The sequence below is a fragment of the Chinchilla lanigera genome, unplaced genomic scaffold, assembly GCF_000276665.1.
Source record: "Chinchilla lanigera isolate Chin_1 unplaced genomic scaffold, ChiLan1.0 scaffold00092, whole genome shotgun sequence".
NCBI lineage: Eukaryota > Metazoa > Chordata > Mammalia > Rodentia > Chinchillidae > Chinchilla > Chinchilla lanigera.
The window spans coordinates 3,159,147-3,177,262 of NW_004955493.1; the positions used below are offsets into that span (position 1 = coordinate 3,159,147).

At 46.2% G+C, this 18,116-nt stretch overlaps 1 protein-coding gene across 7 annotated transcripts in view; it reads left to right on the plus strand.

Annotated features, from left to right (window-relative positions):
- The window catches only part of Tnrc6a (trinucleotide repeat containing 6A), a 186,634-nt gene that overhangs the window by 102,112 nt on the left and 66,406 nt on the right, over positions 1 to 18,116 (plus strand). Inside the window, exon 2 of one of the 7 annotated variants that reach the window (XM_013504799.1) lies at positions 66 to 113. The exons of 5 other annotated variants lie outside the window; for them this stretch is intronic. In XM_013504799.1, coding sequence (XP_013360253.1) covers positions 66 to 113 — 48 coding nt within the window. Of the gene's footprint in view, positions 1 to 65; positions 114 to 9,900; positions 9,983 to 18,116 lie in introns of those variants that run through there. One more of the 7 variants, XM_013504800.1, reaches the window with a different exon arrangement.

The window sequence follows — 18,116 nt, forward strand, 5'->3', positions numbered from 1 at the left end:
GCAGCGCAGCCTCCTCGCCGCGCGCAGCTCGTGTATTCTGTTTCTGTTTTTGTTTTGTGTTGCAGAGAATTGGAAGCTAAAGCTACCAAAGACGTAGAAAGAAACCTTAGCAGGTAAGACGGGCGAGCTCGCGCCGCCCGCCCCCTCGGGATCGCGTCCGCGCCCGGGCTCGCCCTCCGGGGCTCCAGGTTGCCCGCGCCGCCTGCCCCGCGCGGCCGGGTGCGGGCTGGCGGGCTCGCGGGGGGATGCGCAGTGACGCGTGCGTTCCTGCCTTTTAAAAAAAAAAAAAAAAAAAAAAAGCAATCCTTGTAAACTTGGTGAAAGCCTCCTCACCCTTTTAGGATTTAATTAGGGGACGTGCGCATTAATGACTGTTGTAAATGGTTGCGGGCATTGTGTGAGTCAGGATTGAGGCGGCCCTGGTGGCGGGCTGTCAAACTGTTTTGGCTTCCCCGTTATTACTTTGCAGCTCCGATTGTTGCCTTTATAAAAAGATACTATGTGTGCGCATTTTCTTCCGCAGCGCCTGGGAGCCGGGCGGATTCTGTTGCATTGGAAACAGTTTTGCCCTTGAACTTTACCAAGCTTAGCTGCGTGCGGGTCCTCCCCCCCCCCCAACACACACACTACAGTGCGTTTCTGTGGTCGGTGTGCGTGCTCTTTTTATCAGCTGGTAAAATAATTAAAAATCTGTTCTAAATAAGTGGTCATCAGAACTCTCGGGCCGGAAAAGCACCGGTGGCTTAAAGTATCAGAGGGTCACTGCAGAGGCAAGTTTTTGTTTTGTTGTTGCTTTTAAAACCCCTGTCTTTGTGGAAATGCTAATGCTTAGCTTTATGAAGCTGTAATTGCTTAAGCCCCAGGGAATTGTGCTGTATTTAACTCTTTTTCACGTTCGCTTTCTGTGTTTAACAGCCTTTTCTTATTATTCACCTTTTTCTTTTGCATCACATTGGGACGCTCAGAAAGTTCTAGATGTGGACAGCTTTCACTTGGACAGTAAAATAAAATTTTTTCCTGCTGGGATTCCCCCCAGCACCACCACCACCCCAACTCACCTCCTGTTGGGTTTTAATGTAGCTTAGTTTGATTATTGAAAAGTTTAGGTTTATGTTGAAATTGTTCACACAATTCAGATTAAGTATTTTTCATATAAAATCTTTCCAGCCCAGCGTGGTGGCCTACGCTTGTAATCCCAGCACTTGGGAGGCTGAGGTAGGAGGATCACTGCAAGTTCAGGACCAGCCTGGGGCTAGAAAGTGAGCTGAAGGCCAGCCTGCACTGCATAGTGAGACCCTGTCTCAAAAAAAAAAAAAAAAAAAAACCACAACAAAAAATCTTTCCAAATAGCTCTTCAAGTCTCATGAATATTGACCTGCCCGGGTAGTTGGTAAAGAACCTGTTCAGTTAACAAAGAATGGGCAACATTGGTTTTTACCCAGTAAGAGATTTTATGTTACTCAAATAATTACGGGATGATTTTGTGGAGACAGGGGGTGTTACAATTTGCAGGAAATTAAACCCAGTATCACCGATCAAATAACTTGTATGTTTAAGCAAGTTTATTGTCAAAAAGTGTTAAAGAGATAGTATGATATGAAATCAAAAGAATACAGGTTGAGTCACCTTAGGGTACAATTTCAGCAGCAGAAAGGGAGCTTGGGGGGGTCTATTTGTCCTCCCATTTTGTGCTGTCAAGTAACTGGGTGTATTTCCTGTGAGGATACCCCCTCTGCCCCCCCATGACTCAGGTAGATACTGCCTGGAGTTGTACAGGTGTGATTTTCACAGATTGTCACGATGGAGCAGAACCTGGGAGTCTGCATTTGCCATGTGTCAGAGTTTGACCTCTAGCTTTGCCCCTTGAAGTATGACCTTGACTTTTGGCAAGTCACTTAACCTCTCTGTGCCTGATCTGTGAGGGTCTTAGGCCAGCTGATTATTACGGCCTGTCAGGCCCTGGGGGTTACGTAAAAAGGGTTCAGATGCTGTCTGTGTCCACAGAGGGTGTGTATAGTCTAGCAGGAATGCTACTGTAAGTACCGAAGTAACTAATACAAGGTAGACAGCGCACAGGTCAGAAGGGGATAGCATTCCATTCGTGTATTTGAGAATCTTCAGTGGGTCAGAAGGTGTGAAAAGGCCACACAGCTGTCAAGGAAATTCCAAGGCAGGTGTCCAGTGGGAGGGGACATTTCTTAAAAGGGTGCTGAGCAGGGGGAGATGTGATGAGGCCAGCCGAGTGCATTCTTTTTTTCCCAGACAAGAGTGTGTGTGTTTCACCCACTAGTGCCGACCCAGAAGGCAAGGCACTGTGTTCACCTAGTGAAAATTTATTGAGCATCTTCTATATTTCAAACACAGGACTAAGCACTAGGGAGGGAGGGGATATAAGTGGCTGAGTTTGTTGAGTCTATTTGCTTGGCCCACGTGGTCAGAGACTGAACATGAATTCATCTGACCCTTGAAAAGCTCTGTGAAGTAGGTCCTGTTATTGTCTTTGGTTTAGGGATGAAGGCTTTGCAGCATAAGGAGACTGATTAACTTACCGTAGTTCAAACTGCCGGTAATTGGAAGAGCTGTCAGGCTTCAAACTATATTTAAATTGTCTCATTTTTATTTTTATTTTTTTTTAGTGCTGGGAGTCAAACCTAGGGCCACACATGCTAGACTGGCACTATCAGCCCTTAAATTGTCTCTTACCGAAGGTACAGTTCTGTCAGGCATGGTGGTGCACACCTGTTATCCTAGTGCTCTGGGAGACCGAAGCAGGGGAATCCCAAGTTTGAGCCCAGCCCCAACAGCTTAGCAAGATCCTGTCTCAAAAAATAAAAAGGGCAGGATTTTAGCCCAGTGCAAAGGCCCTGGGTTCATCCCCTAGTACCGCAGGCATAGTACACCTGGAGAAAATTTGGAAGTTTCTTTTGAGAAGCAGAACCCACAGCTGCCTGCAGTATGTTTAGAGGCGAGCTTCTCAGCCTAAACACTGTTGCTTCTTGGGCCCAGCCAGCTCATGATGGTACGAAGTGCGCCGTGCCCTGTAGGACATTTACCATCTGTAAATGGTGTTCCTCATCGGTGTCTGTGACAGGCAAAGGTGTTTCCAGATGCGGCAGAGGTCAGTGGGGATGGGAGACCCTGGCTGAGAACCACTGTTCTAGATCTTTGATCTTTCGGCAGGATAAGTTTGAAACCTTAAATGTTGAACTCATTTAAACATCCTTTTATACCCTGGGAGCCGAAGTGTACCTCATTTGGAAGCTCTGGCCTGTGAGTGTCAAAGACGTGCTCCCGTCCTTTTCCTCTGCTGAAGGGATATTCGCGTCAAGATGCTCGTGCCAGCTGAGCAAAAGGGCTGGAAGGACACACTCAGTTTGCCACCCGAAGGAAGCTGCCTCCTAACGCCCAGCTTTTGCCATTAAAATTGTCACATAGTGTCGGTACCAGGTGCATTCAGGAGAGAGCGGTACTAGGCACAAGTGCTCCCGGAACTGTAAAATACGGAAGCAATCTTGAAAAGCAGAGAAAGGGCCAGCTCTTCAGCAGCAGAGGTGGGCGCACAGACATGCAGAGTGTGGTTTGGTGGAGGGTAGTAGCTCGGTTGGATGTCACATGAGGCGCTTGCTTGTAGCACACTGGTGGAGGCCAGGTGGGATGGGAAGGGCAGGTGAGAAGTTTGTGTCTAGAAGTCTGTAAGATGGGGACCCATTATCTGCTTGCCTTTGCTTAGGGTGCGCATGTGATAGAAGCCTCTTCCAGGCAGGGACTGGTGATCAGGTGCATTTTTGGGAAATACCAGAAGTCTTGGAAGTAGTGAAGAACTAAACAGAAACCTGAGATTTGGCAACCGATGAGTTGTGAGAGGATTCAAAGTACATGGTGATCTCTCTCTCTCTAGTGATTGGGAGATTTGACCCCGCTTTTGAATAGAGTAAGGTCAGAGCAGGGGAGAGAAGAAGATAAATTACATTTTTCAGTTATAAAAACTGTACTAATAAAACTCAGTTGGTCTTTTTTTTGTTTTGTTTTGAGACAAGAGTCCTGTTACTGGCCTTCAGTTCACTGTGTAGCCCAGGCCGTGAACTTGTGTTGATCCTCCTGCCTCAGCCTCCCCAGTGCTGGGATTACAGGCATGTGCCACCATGCCCAGCTTGGTCTAATTTTTCAAAAAATATTCTGAAGCCTAAAGTCGTAGAATCACTGAATATGTGTAGCTGGACCTGACCTTAGGAGCACTCAGTATTCTGACTCCATTTTTCAGTGGGAAAGCTGGAGTTGAGACAGAGCCAGTAACTTAAGTCTCTCACGGGGACGGAACCAGGATTCAGACAGGCCTTCAGATTCTTAGCTCATCTGCCCACTGTGCAGTGGATAAAGTAACTGGGTCTTACCCTCCTTTCTTAAAAAGTAACAACTTCAGTAGGTTTTGTGCCCATTTTGCTGATGAACGTCCTGTAATGTATATTACCTAAGGTCAACATGCTTCGTGTTAGACTGGCGTGTTCCCCTGTAAAAGCCTAAGTGCCGCTGTGTGCTACCCATTGTTAAAGCTGCTGTGTAGCGGATGTAGCGGATAGTGCAGCATCTGAATGGGACCACTTTTGTCTGAGGGAAAAATGCTACATCAGAAAGAGACTAAGACAGCAGGCATCAAGCAGGGCAGTCGCTCTTGCCTGGCTAACGTGGGTCCCACGCTAGCAGTTCATCCCCCTTTATTTGGGGGTTAAAAGCATTTTTTTTTAAGCTTTTCTGTAGCCTTGTCGTGATCTGATTAGCAGGCCAACAAATTCATGTTGGTAGGTTTCTTTCTAGTTTACTTTAGCAACTGTGTTGTAAATCAGTGTGTAGAATAAATGAGTCACAAACTGTGAGCTTAATTTAAAAATGTGTAATGGTCCTGTGTGGAAAATACATGTCATAAAAGGAATACCGTTCTGTGAGCTCTTGAGGTTTGGAATCTGAAATATGTCTGAAAGTATAAATTGGAAAGGCAGATTCCTTCTGACAGCCTCAGAAGTGTTGCCCGTAATTGGAAAGATTAAAACGGTATATGTTATGTGTGTTCTGTTCAGTCTGACGACAAATGTCACCCGGCATCAAAGAAAAACCCCTCTCCCATTTGAAATTTTTTTCGTGTGTGTCTTTTTGAGACAGGGTCTCACTATGCAGTTCAGGCTGGCCTTGAGCTCACTTGGTAGCCCACGCTGGTGTCAAACTTGCAGCGATCCTTCTGCCTCAGCCTCCCGAGTGCTGGGATTACAGGTGTGCGCCACCAAGCCCGGCTTGAAAATACTTAAAAATTATTCTAACTATAAGCAAAGTAGAGAAAGTAGTGATTGAACACTTGCACCTGTTTACTTGGGCTTCCTGATTGTTAATAACCTGTCAGAAGTGTTTTATCCCTACGCTGCACTCCCAGACGTGGCAGCCTTATCTCACAAGAATACAGGACTCTGCAGAACAGCCATGCAGTGACTGCATGTGCAGCATTAACTTCGTGATACTGTTTGGCTCATGTCCAGCTTTTCCCCGTTGTCCTCATGATGGCTTTTCTTGCTCTTGGTTCCTTAATCCACAGTCCCATGTAGCCGGTTCAGAAGTTTCCTTGTGTCAGGAGCAGTTCCCTAACCCTTTGTGCCCCTTGCATAACGCCATTTTTGTGAGTAGCTGTTTTGGCAGACTTCGGTTTGGGGTCCTCTGATCTTTCTCGCACGGCTGGTTCAGGGTAACCCTTTCTGGCAGGAACGTCCCGCAGTGATGAGTCCGCGCGCAAGGCCCCGTCTCAGGCGCTCCGCCTGAGCATTTTTACGTACATTGAAAGATCATCCAAAACTTTTTACCTTCACGCTGACTCAGTGTTCCTGTCACTTTAGGGAATGCCAAACAGTTTGACATTTAATTTTAAATATTTGAAGTTAGAAGTCATAGTAATTGCTGCTTTCATGCAGAGTTATTCTGAAGGTAGTTCCTTGATGGGTGGGCGCACAGGTTGCTTGTTTTCAGCTTTGATCCGCGAAGAACTGATGACCTTGGTAAGAAAGAAAACTCTGGGGTTGGACTTACAACATGCTGTCTTAAAAGTTAGAGGCCCGTGTGCCAGCAGAGCGCGGGCCCACGGGTGGACGGAGTAGTCTGAAAAGTGGAACGGAAAAGGCCCAGGTGTGGGTCTTCACGCTTCTCGGCCCTCGGAGGTGGTTGCTGTGAGACGAACCCCGCGCTGTGGGAGGCTGTGGGAGGCGGCAGAGGAGCTGGGCGGAGACCCAGAAGCGCGGGATCCCACTAGGCATCGTTTCTCCCAGTCTTTAAAAAGAATGCCACGCGCATAAATATACTTCGAATTTCCTTTTTAAAATGTCTTACTTTGAAAGTGATTTGCATACTGGTGTGTGTGTGAGTTGGCTCGGAAGCAGGAATTCTAGCGTAGCCACTCTTGTCACCAGGGACAGGCGCCTTGCATTTTCGGCAGTAGTATTTCGTGTGACGATGACTCAGCTGACCGTTTTAAATGGAATGTTCAGAGCAGATTGAGACCTGGCGGAGGAATTTTATGCTTTGAACCTTACAAGATGTTTGCTGCGAACGGCAGCCGACTGGGTTTTGTATGGTGACAAGACGAAGCTAACCCACTTGTGCTGGTCCTGCTAGTGGCTTCCAGCCGGCAAGCATTTACTGAGCGCCCGCTGCAGTGCCACTGAGTGTTTTTATGATTGTGGGATCTGTGTTTCGTTGACTTTGGCCTTTTTTCCTCCTGTTCTTTGAGGTGTCTCCTGAAACTTACAAGCAGAATAGGAAATTACTGCATGGTGCTTACTACCTCGCACTGATTTTAAGTGTGCTGTTGAGTATTTCTTCATACTTTGTTAACTGATTATCATATAATGGACATCAAAGAACTGTGTTCTGTTTCTGACCGTGGTCACTGTGAGGCATGCGGGTGAAAATCTTTGAGGTGTGAAGATAGGAAAGGACACAGTGTGGTTCTCCACACTGCTGCGGCTTCATCATCTTCAGGCCGGTAGGAGCTTGTCCGTCACTTTCGTAGAAACTGTCCCTGGTTCCCAGTGGTCCTGGGAGGAAAGCTCAGAGTGCTTGCTGTTCTGCTGGGGCCTTACCTGCTCAGTGCTTCCACCTCTTGCTCGGTGTATCCCCAGTGGTCTCCTCCTCTGCATGTGCCATGTGCTCTCTCAATTTTTTAATGACAGGTTTATTGAGATAAAGGTTACATACTATGACATTTGTTCTTTTAAAGCATACAGAGTGATTCATTGGTTTTTAGTATATTTGCAACTTTGTGTCTTTGTACACTTATCACCACTATCTTGTTCTAGGACAGCAACCCCCCACACCGTCCTAAACCCATGGACGTAAGAGCAGTCATTCCCGTTTGACCTTCTTTCCAGCCCTTGCCACTAACCCACTTTCTGCCTGTTCTGGACATTTCATGTAAATGCCACCAAACCACATGATCCTTTTGTGTCTTTCTTATGTTTGGGTTGTCTAAGCATATTTTCTTTTTGTCTTTTTGCAACAGGGTCTCACTATGCAGCTTAGGCTGGCCTTTAACTCGCAAGGATCCTCCTGTCTCGGCCTCCAGAGTGCTGGGATTACAGGCGTGCGCCACCACGCCCAGCTGTCTAAGAATATTTTCAAGGTTTATTCATCTTGTAGCATATATCAGTGGGTGGGAAGTACTCTGTTATATAATATACCCCCTCCCCCGTCCTGTGTGTGTGTGTGTTTCTGGGCATCAAACCTAAGACTCAACCAATGGCAGACATGTACCCTACTCCTGAGCTACATCCATCCTCAGCTCTGCTTACATTTTACTTATCCAGACATCAGCTGATGGACATTTGAGTTGTCCTCACATTGGGAGTGGTATGAATAATACTGGCGTTGATACTTGTGTACAAGTGTTTGTGTGGGCGTATGTTTTTAGTTGTATTGCATATATATCTAGGAATAGCATAGTTGAGTTTTGTGGTAGTTCTCTTCAGCTGAGGACCTGCCAGACTTCCCAAAGCAGTCTTGCCGTTTTACATTCTCAGCAGCAGTGTGTGGGGGTCCAGCCTCCCCACATCATCGCCAACAGCTGTTACTGTCCTTTTGAGTCTGGCCATCCTAGTGGATGTAAATGGCATTTCACTGTGGTTCTTATCTCCCTAATGACTACTGATGTGGTGACCATCTTTCCATGCTAATATCGGTCATTTGTATATCCGATTTGGAGAAATACCTGCTCTCATCTTTTGCCCATGTTTGAATTGGGTTCTATTTTTTATTGTTGAGTTGTAGAGGTTCTTAATATAGCTTGGATGTAAGTCCCTTATTAGGTAAATGATAGCAAGTGTTTTCCCCAGTTCTTCAGGTTTTCTTCACAGTGATAGTGTCCCTTAAAGCACAAAAGCTTTTAATTTTCTGAGTCAAATTTACCAGTTACTTCTTTTGCCGCTTACACTGCTGGTACTTTGTCCAAGGCTACAAAGATTCTCACATTATCTAACAGTTTCACAGTTTTAGCTCTTATATAGGTCTGTTACCCATTTTGAATTACTTTTTGTACATGACGTGAGGGCCTCAGTTTCATTGTTTTCCTGTGACTATTCAGTTGTCCGGCGCCATTCATTGAAAAGGCTGCTCGTCCTGACACCCTTGTTGAAGGTCAGTTGATTATGATGTGAGGACTTATCTTTGGATTGTGTTCCATTTGTACGGTTCACCCATCCAACCTTTATACACTGGGGTTTTTTTGGTGTCGGGATTGAACCCTGCACTGCCGGGCAGGCGCTTGTGCTGCTGGGCCATTTCCCTGGCCCTATACATTGCTGTGATTGCCATAGCTTTTTAGCAGTTTTGAAACCAATTTTTGAGTTCTCCCATTTCATTCCTTTTCAGGATTGCATTGGCTGTATTTCTATATAAGTTTTAGGATCAGTTTGTCAATTTCAATAAAAAACGCACTTGGGCTTTTGCTAAGAACTGTGTTGACTCTGCACATCAATTTGAACAATTTTGACATTTAAAAAATACTAAACCTTCCTATTTGTGAACAGAGAATCTTTTTCTGTTTGTCTTTAATTACATTCAAAAATGTAGTTTTCAGTTTGTACTTTTCTGAAATTTACTCCTGCATAGTTTACTTTTTTTTTTTTTTTCTGATACTGGGAATCGAACGCACCACCTTGCGCTTGCCAGGCAGGCGCTGTGCTGCTGAGCTAAATCCCCAGCCCCCAGTTTACTCTTTCTGATACTATCCTGACTGGCACTGTTTTCTTGATTGATTTGTATGTTTATTTTGGTGCAGATGATTGAACCCAGGGCCTTGCACATGCTAAGCACATACTGTACCAGAGAGCTACCCCGTTAGCCCGTGTCGTAGGTGACTAGAGATAGTTTACATCTTCCTTTCTAATCTCAGTGTTAGTATTTGCGTGTGTTTGTACATAAGCACACAAACTGTTTTTCTTTCTTCTCCTTTAGTTTTTTTAGAACTCCCACTACAGTGTTGCATAGGAATTGGTAAATTGAACATCTTTTGTCTTCTCCTAACATTAAAAGAAAAGCATTTGCTTTGTGTGTAGGGAGAGGGGTCTTGGGGATTGAACCCAGGGAATTTGGAGCTATGTCCCTGGCCCTTTTTATTTTTGTATTTTGAAAAAAGATTTTCCTAAATAGCCCTGGCTGGCTGCCTCAGCCTGTGGAGTAGCTCAGATTACAGGTGGTTTTTGTCAGGTTACGGAAGGATATGGGGTCTTATTAGAGGTTTTCTTCTGTGACTGTTGAGTCATTGTGTAGTTTGTGTTCTGTGTTTTGTTATTTTGTTACCATGTTGTTTGTTTGATTTTTGTTTTTCTTGCGGTACCAGGAATCGAACTCACGACCTTGTGCTTGCCAGGCAGGCACTTTGCCACTCAGCTAAGTCCCCAGCCCCTACCATGTTGTATTACACCGTCTTATCTACAGCCAACCTTGCATTCTTGGGGTAAGTTCCACTTGTACTGTCTTTCTTTCTTCCCCATTGTCTTTGTGTTGTCTTGTTTGTATGTTGCTGAATTTCATTTGTGGGACTTACGTTGAGGATTTTCGTGTTTGTATTTGAATAAGAGTTCTTAACCTGTCTTTTCTTCTCTTTTCCTTTCTTTTTTTTTCATTTTGAGACAGGGTCTCACTATGTAATTCAGGCTGGCCTTGAGCTCACTTTGTAGTCCAGGCTGGTCTGGAACTCGAAAGGATCCTTCTGCCTGCCTTAACCTGTGTTTCTACTTCCTCTGATATCTTTATGTGCTTTGGTACCAGGTTTGGTGCTATTTGGAATCTGAGGGCTTTAGCTCTAGGTTTGGCATTTATTTCATTCTGCATTGTGCCGTAATTGTTTTTGTATGTTCTGTTCCATTTTCTACTGGTGTTCTCCGTCTTTTGGTTGTAGACTTCTTTGTATCCTAACTTTGCCTAGTGCAGTGTTTTGCTCCTAGTCTCGTGTAGCTGACCGTTGGAGAAATTACTGTAAGTTGTTTAAGGTTGCCCAAGTAGTAAGTGGTGGGGTTGAGATTTAAGTCCACTTCTCTTTGACACTGCACTTGGAGTTGTTTGTTGTATGCTGTGCTGCCTAGGAAATGCTTGTTTGAGTAAACTAGTCTCGAAGAGTTAGAATATGGGTAGGAATAAGTGAAAAAAGTACAGTTTCAGTGGTGTTACACAGGGGGAAAAAGTAGGAACTGGCATCTAATTAAGAGTGTCGGCCTGGCGGTACAGCTCAGAGGCGCAGCACCTGCCTGGCAAGTTCAAGGTTGTGGGTTCGATTGCCAGTGCCAAAAAAAAAAAAAAAACCCAAACAAAGAGTGTCCTTTGCCGGGGCGTACAGTTCAAGCAGAAGTAGTTGTCTCCAACCAATAATTAGTCCTATTTGTGAGAGAGTGACGTTAACATCTAAAATAATTAGAAAATGAGTATTTAATTAAAGGTCAAGGATGAGGTTTGTGCAGGTTGTGAAGATATGTGGAAGAGCAGGTAATTAAGTTAAGCTTCAGGAAGAAGAGTGGGGGTGAGGTGGGTAGAGCTCGCAGGTGGGCTTGGGCCCGCCGTATCAGGCCTGCTAACATCGGACGGTCACTTAGAGGCTGTGGTCCTTTGTTTCTTTGACTGCCAATTGGGAATAATATCAGTTCGATGATTCAGGGTTACGGGTTCAAAATGAGTGTCTCCAACACTGTAAACTGCAGAGTACTTTTGTTCTTGGGGTGGGGATACAGATTTTCTCAATTTCCAGTCTCACCAGCTGTCCTCAGATTGAGCTTTCAGAACTTTAGACATAGAGCAGTACTGCAAAAGTAGAACAGAATTTCCATAATAGCTGTCAGCTTTGTTCCAGTGTTAAATTCAGTAACGTTTGCTTTATCAGTCGCTTTCTCTATCCATCCTGTTTTGATCATTTGCGAGTAGCTTGTGTAGAAGATACTGTTTTATCACCAAAATGTATGTATTTCTTAAAGTCAAAGAAATTTTCTTAGTAATTATACTGTAATGCTGTTCTCACAAGTGAGAAAATAACATTGGCATCGTCATAGCTGATCGACAGAGCTTATTCGTATTTTGTCGATCGCCTCAGTAACGCTTTTTACAACGAAACAGTTTTTCTGGTCAGAGATTCAGTACAGCATCTCAAGTTGTGTGTAGCTTTCATGTTTATTTGGTTGCCTGCATTGTGGGGCGGTTGCTCAGTGTTTGTTCCGTAGTACCTCGAGTATTCATGAAGGCTACCCTAGACAGCCCCTCAGGCTGTTTCCCGGTCATTTCCTTGTTCTGTCAGATTGCGCGTTTTTGACAGGAATAGTACACAGTTCATGGTGTTCTTCTTCGTGCATCGTATCAGGAGGTGCGCGGTGTCTGTCCGCATTTCCCTCCGCATGGTTAATAATGATAGTGTTGGCAGGTACCTTGGGAGGACGTAACTCCCGGGAATCGAACTCACGACCTCACGCCTGCCAGGCGGGCGCGGTGCTGCTGAGCCTTCTTACCCGTGTTCTTGCCTGCATCCCTGAGTTGCCAAATAGTGATTTTCTAAGCCCACCACTGCCCACTAGAGCACACTTCCCAGTCAGAGCGGCTCCGTTTCCCGCTCGCTTATTTGTGCGCTCGTTCACGTTAGCGCGGGCTCGCGCGTTCTCACCTCTGTTGATGGTTTGTAATCTTCTGTTAGTGTTGCTGTATTGCTCAGGTCGGGCGGGGGGTAGTGAGCGCCCCTTTTAAGCTCACCCTCCGCTCAGATTCGGGCCGCCTCGTCTGGACCCTCACTTCGGCCTCATCACCTGCTCCCCTCTCATTCTGCAGGGAGGACGGACCAGCTCTGTCACCTGTGCGTGTCTGAGTTAAGCTTTTCAGTGATAGCACTGCCACACCTTTGTCTCATCCTGTTTGTTCCCCATGGTCTGCTCACAAGTGTGTTTCTGTTTGTGCACACGGTTCTAGAACTCACTCACGTTAATGCAAGCGCGTGTGAGTACACACCTGTGTTCTCCCCTCCCCTTTAACATAAAGGCAGCACTCCTCGTTTTGGCCCAGTTACTGTCGTGCCTTCTCAGCCCTTCCATTCCGGAGCTGCATAGGGCTCCATTTACCGTGTCACGCCTCCTGTCGCTGTAGGTGTTCGGCTTCCTGGGGTTGTTCCCCTCCTCAGTGCTTGCCTCCTCACCCCTCGCCAGCCCCAGAGAAGCCCCATTTTAAACAGGTCCACGACTGCGCTTCGTCGTTTGCTCAGTTTCACTGCCAAGAATTCTGGAAAACTGATCCAAACCTGCAGCTTCATTCTCATTACTATTTTTGCTGTACAGCCGGGCGTGGTGGCGCATGCCTGTAATCCCAGCACTCGGGAGGCTGAGGCAGGAGGATCATTGTGAGTTCAAGACCAGCCTGGGCTACAAAGTGAGCTCAAGGCCAGCCTGAAATGCATAGCAAGACCCTGTCTCAAGAGACAAAAAAAAAACAAACAAACCTATTTTTGCTGTGCAGTAATTGGGCTTTCATCTCTACCATCTGGTGAAAGTATAGCTTTTAAGGTTACAGGTGACTTTTATATAGCGCTGCATGGGCTTTGGTGACACAGGAGGACAGAAAGGGAAGAAGGGCTGCTGGAGGGAGAGGAAGTAGGTTGGGACAAAATAGAACAAGGTGGGGTCTGAAAGGGGAAAGTAGAGGTTTTTTAAGGAGATGTGAAATGTATTGTGATAACTCTTGTAGCATATACTTAGCTTCTGTGTGAAGGTAGTCTGGCTTTTGGTGATTTGCTCTTTGGGCCCTCGGGAAAGTTGCTTCCTGTTTTCTCTTTTCTAAATCAAAATAGAACCATCTAGTCACGTTGCTTTTTCTGACAGCAGAGCTGCCATTTAGCATTTAAAAAAAAAATCCGGAATTGTCACTAGCACGTCTTTTGTCATCCCTGTTAATATTGCCAGCCGTTCTGATTTGTTCCGTTATGTCAGATGTACCCTCCCCTCTGCCCCCAGCCAGGGTCGTGATTCACAGGGTTCACACGGAGTGTCCGCGTTCAGTTGGATTATTGCAGCAGACCTCTGACCCTGAGGCCGATTTATTAGCTCCTCTTACCAGACGCTTCTCCTCCTTTTCCCTCTCATTTGAAAGCAGCCCCTGCACAGTCATGCAAACCTGTCCGTATGCTTTACTGGGACCCAGGCCTTTCTGTGCTTCCTTGCCCGAAAAGGGCCCACTTGTGTGTCTGTAGAATCCTGTCTCCTGAGATGCGGTAGTTCCCCGGAGGACTCACAGAACTCAGCATGTGTTGGTGCGCATGGCTGTGATTTAGCACACTGATAGATTATCAAGCAGAATCGGCGAAGCAGGCGGCACAGAGAGGGCAAAGTCGTGTTGTAACAGTGTGTGTACAGTGCTTGCCGGGGGAGTGCTTTAGCAGCTGAGTGCCCGAGCTTCCTGAGGCTGGCCCTGCACCAGAATCCCGTAACCGCCGAAGGACACAGGCGTTCAGCGTGAACCGTGCTGTCTGTTCACACAGCTTAGCCAGGTAGAACCACTCTTCTTATTTTATTTTTTGAGTAGTGCTAGGCTTTCACGCTGAGCTATGTGCACGGCCATTTTTTATTTCTGAGGCAAGGTCTTGATAAATTGGCCAGGCTAGGCCCCAGAATGCTGGGATTACAGGAATGCACCACTGTGCCCAGCTATAAATCCACTCTTGTCAGATAGGGAATGGTGTGGACCCTCCTAAAATCCACCTTCCCTGACACCGGCCAGGACCAGCCTGCAGTCCTTTCTAGGGACCTTTCCATGCTTAGGCCTGGAGCGTGAACTCTTCGCTCTTTTCTGTACACTGTGGAAGCCTGTCCCCTTGCCCTTTCAGATTACTGGTGTGACTGTGAAAGTCTGTTTCTCGCTATTGGTTAGTTTTTAGGCAACTATTCTGCACTGTCCATCTTTCTATCATTCTTTTTCTAGTGGCTTAGATTGGAATTGATGGCTTAGAAAACAGTGATATTTTCAAATTCATTATGAATAGACATTTTAAAATTGCTCATCAGAGGGCTTAGTTGTTAGTTCAATAGTAGTGTCTGATAATCCCTTTGGAATGGATTATTTTTAATGGTAGCAATGCAGAGAACGTAGAAAAAACTTAGCCATCCAGCACGAGGTGAGAGCAGGGGGAATGTTTCCTGCAGTGTGTCCGGCTGTTGTCGTGTCCTTTGCCTTACACACTCTTCCTGCCTCCCGGAGGCCTGGCTCTCACACTGTCTCTGATTTTCCCGTTGGCCCGTCGCCTGTGTAATCATTGGTGTGGAGGCTTGCGTTTTTTTAGGGTTTTTATTATGGAGAACTTCAAACATACCAAAGTAGAATAAGGAATCCACATGAATCCGCTAACCAGTTTCAGCAGTTGCTAGCCCTTTGTCTACCTTGTTTCGGCTTTCTTTTTCTGGGGGGGGGGTGCATTGGGGGTTTAGTAGATATCTGTTATTTGAAACGGTCTCTCTACTGAATCACGAAGTATAATGCATGTTTACTGTAACACTTCACATTAGACATGCACTTTAAAAACTTTCTCTAAATACTCATCTTGATTGCGAGGTTGCCCTGGTGTTTTTGTGGGGTTTTTTTTTTTTCTTTTCTCCTTTCCTAGTTTAGGACGATATTTCCCCAGGTCTTTCTCTTAAGTTTGTACGAAGTTATACAAGTATGTACATGCACGGCTTTGGAAAAAGGAGAGAAGCAGTGACGGGAGAGCACTGCTCATGTTCTGGGGCTGGCTTCTCTCATTGAACAGGGTGCTGGGGTCGTTCCTTGAGATCAGGCACATCAGCTCCCTTCGCTGTGCTCTGCTGCAGCATTTCTTTATGGCGGGACCGCTCATATTTCTGCTTTCAGTCCTGTGACCCTTGCGGTGAACCTTCATCTGCATGTGGTCTCAGTTGCTAATACTTTATTCCATCTTTTTTTTTCTTTGGTCTTTTTGAGACAAGGTCTGGCTATGCGATTGATGCTGGTCTTGAGCTCACTTTGTAGCCCAGGCTGGTCTCGCAGTGATCCTCCTGCCTCAGCCTCCCGAGTGCTGGGATTACAGGCGTGTGCCACCACGCCGGGCCTCGCTAGTACTTTATTGCGATAGAACTCGCTGGGGGGTGCATGGGTAGAATATGTGTAGTTATTCAGTAGAAGCACAGCTAGTGCAGTCGACCTTCCCAGAAGGTTTTTGTAGCTATGATTCTCAGCAGTAACACAAGTTCTTTCAGCTTTCCTTCTTGCTGGCACTGTTGCTCTTGAGCATTTTTTGTCAGTAAAATTACTAAAAACGGGTATGCCATTATGATTTTAATTTAATTTGCGTTACTTTTTGTTACTGGAAAATAAGATCTAGCAGTTTTTTCCCCGTTGTACTGGTGTTTGAACCGGGGCTTCATGCACGCTCAGTGAGTGTAAAAGCTGTGTCCTTCCCCTAAGTAGTAATTCCCTGAGGAAATACTGACCTGGATTTGTACTTCCAAATGCAGGTTCTGTTCAACATTAGAAGATCCCCTGATGCGATTCATCGTATCAGCAGATCCGAATTTAAAAACGATGTAACTGCTAGGAAATACGGAAAAGACATTGAACAAGATAGACTGTGTACCTGTGACAGCTAGGAACAGGAGAGCGGCCTTTTAGGGTTTAAATATTAACATTTACGCATTTAGTGTTAATACATGTTTTAAAACTAAGTTTTTGAATAACCACGTGGTTCAGACAAAAACGTAAAAACATCCGTAGCAGGAGGGGTCTCTCCCTCTGCCTGTGTCCCGCTGTCCCCGGGCCCGTCCTGTTCGCTTCCTGTCTTCTGGTCACTTCAGTACGCGGGCAGGTCTGAGCGCGCATCTCCGCCTTGCTCCTGGCACAGACAGCAGCGTACTGTGTACTGTTACGTGTCTCTGGATATTTTTAATGACTTTTCTAGGATGCAAGTTTTTTTGCAAACTTCTCACAGTTTCCTAACTACCTTCCCTTTTTTTTTTCAAACTGTCAAGCACCTCAAGTGTGAGACCTTACAGCTATGCACTGCTCACCCTCCCGCAAACATGCCCAGAATGAAGGTTGTTGGAACGGCCTTCGTAAAGGCCACGAGCACTGGCTTGCTGCGGTGGTGCATCCCTGTAGTCCCAGCTGCTCGGGAGGCTGAAGCAGGGTGATGACACATGGGAGGCTACCCTGGGTAATGTAGTGAGACCCTGTGTGAAAAATAGAAGGGGCTTGGGAGGTATTGGGGTTCATCTCCAGCAGCCACACAGAAGGAAAGCGGGGCGCAGGGGTGGGGGGGAAGCGAACGCAGTGCTTCAGTCTGCGCTGTCCTTGATCCTTGCTCCGTCCTTCCTCCGCCTCACACGCCCCTCGGTTTTGGAACGTGAATGCCCAGAATGAAGCATTTCCTTGCAGTGCGTTCCGTTAAAAGAGTGCTCAGGAGCGGTGGAGGGAAATAAGGAAAGGGTTGTGGGGGCACAGCCTGGAGGAGAGATGCGCTGTGAGGTTTATCACAGCCTCTGAGAAGAACCGGGGTTTATTCTCCACTCCTACGAGGATAGCACTCCTCCAGGGGAAGCTCTAGACTTGAGCCTGGGCTCGCCCTGTGCGGTCACGTGGCCTTCAGCGACCGCAGCCTCTGCGGGGGCTTTCCTGCGCTGCGGGAGGGAAGGACTTCTGCTTCCCGATAGGGGGCGCTGGAGCGCGCGGCACGGCCACTGCAGCGGTTCAGTCCTCCAGAGGCTCACCCTCCGAGGCGCGGGCCGGCGAGTGGGCATGACTGGGAAGCAGGCTTTGGCTAGTGCAGGCAGAATTTGCCAAGAATTAGTCAGAACTGTCGAACAGGTTGCAACTAACACAGATCAATCTGTCGTCGTTGTTCAGGGAACTCACCCCTGGACCACACAGGTGAAAGATTTGTATTGGTTATTGGAAGGTGAGGGCCAAATTTGAAACACAGCCTGAATAATTGAGTAGATTACACACCATCCTAACCTTTGTTTTCTCTAATCCAGATATTTCGTTTTCACATTTTGTGCATTAAAATTAGCTTTGAAATACAGTTTGCATGCAGCAAAAGTCATAAATTTTGAGTGTATAGTCGGTGGATTTGATAAGTGTATGTACTCCTGCAACTACATTCCAGTCAAGTTAGAGGACATCTCCAGCTTTGAAAATTCCCTCGGGTGGTTTCCTCTTTCTAAGTTACCTCAGAGGCTTTATACATGTGATACAGGGTATAAATAAGCAAAAACTTGGGTGCTAATAAAAGCAGAATCCGGTTTTTATAAAGCAATGATGCGGGTCCGCAGAACTCACAGATTTGAAGTGTCTTGCCGCTGACCTTCCTGGTGAATGATTACTGACGGGGATGTCTGTGGGCCTTTGTGCTTAGCAGACCCAGCACTTACTCTTTTGATAGACACGGCGATACAGTTAGATGTCGTAAAGGAGTCTTTACTAGCGTTGAAATCCTGGAAACAGAAGTATTTATGCACAAGTGGGACATTTATTCACTTATATCTATTCCTATACTTAGATATAGCTATATACAGAGTCTGGGACCTTTCAAAAAATCTGTACGCACTTTAGGAAAAGGAAAACTT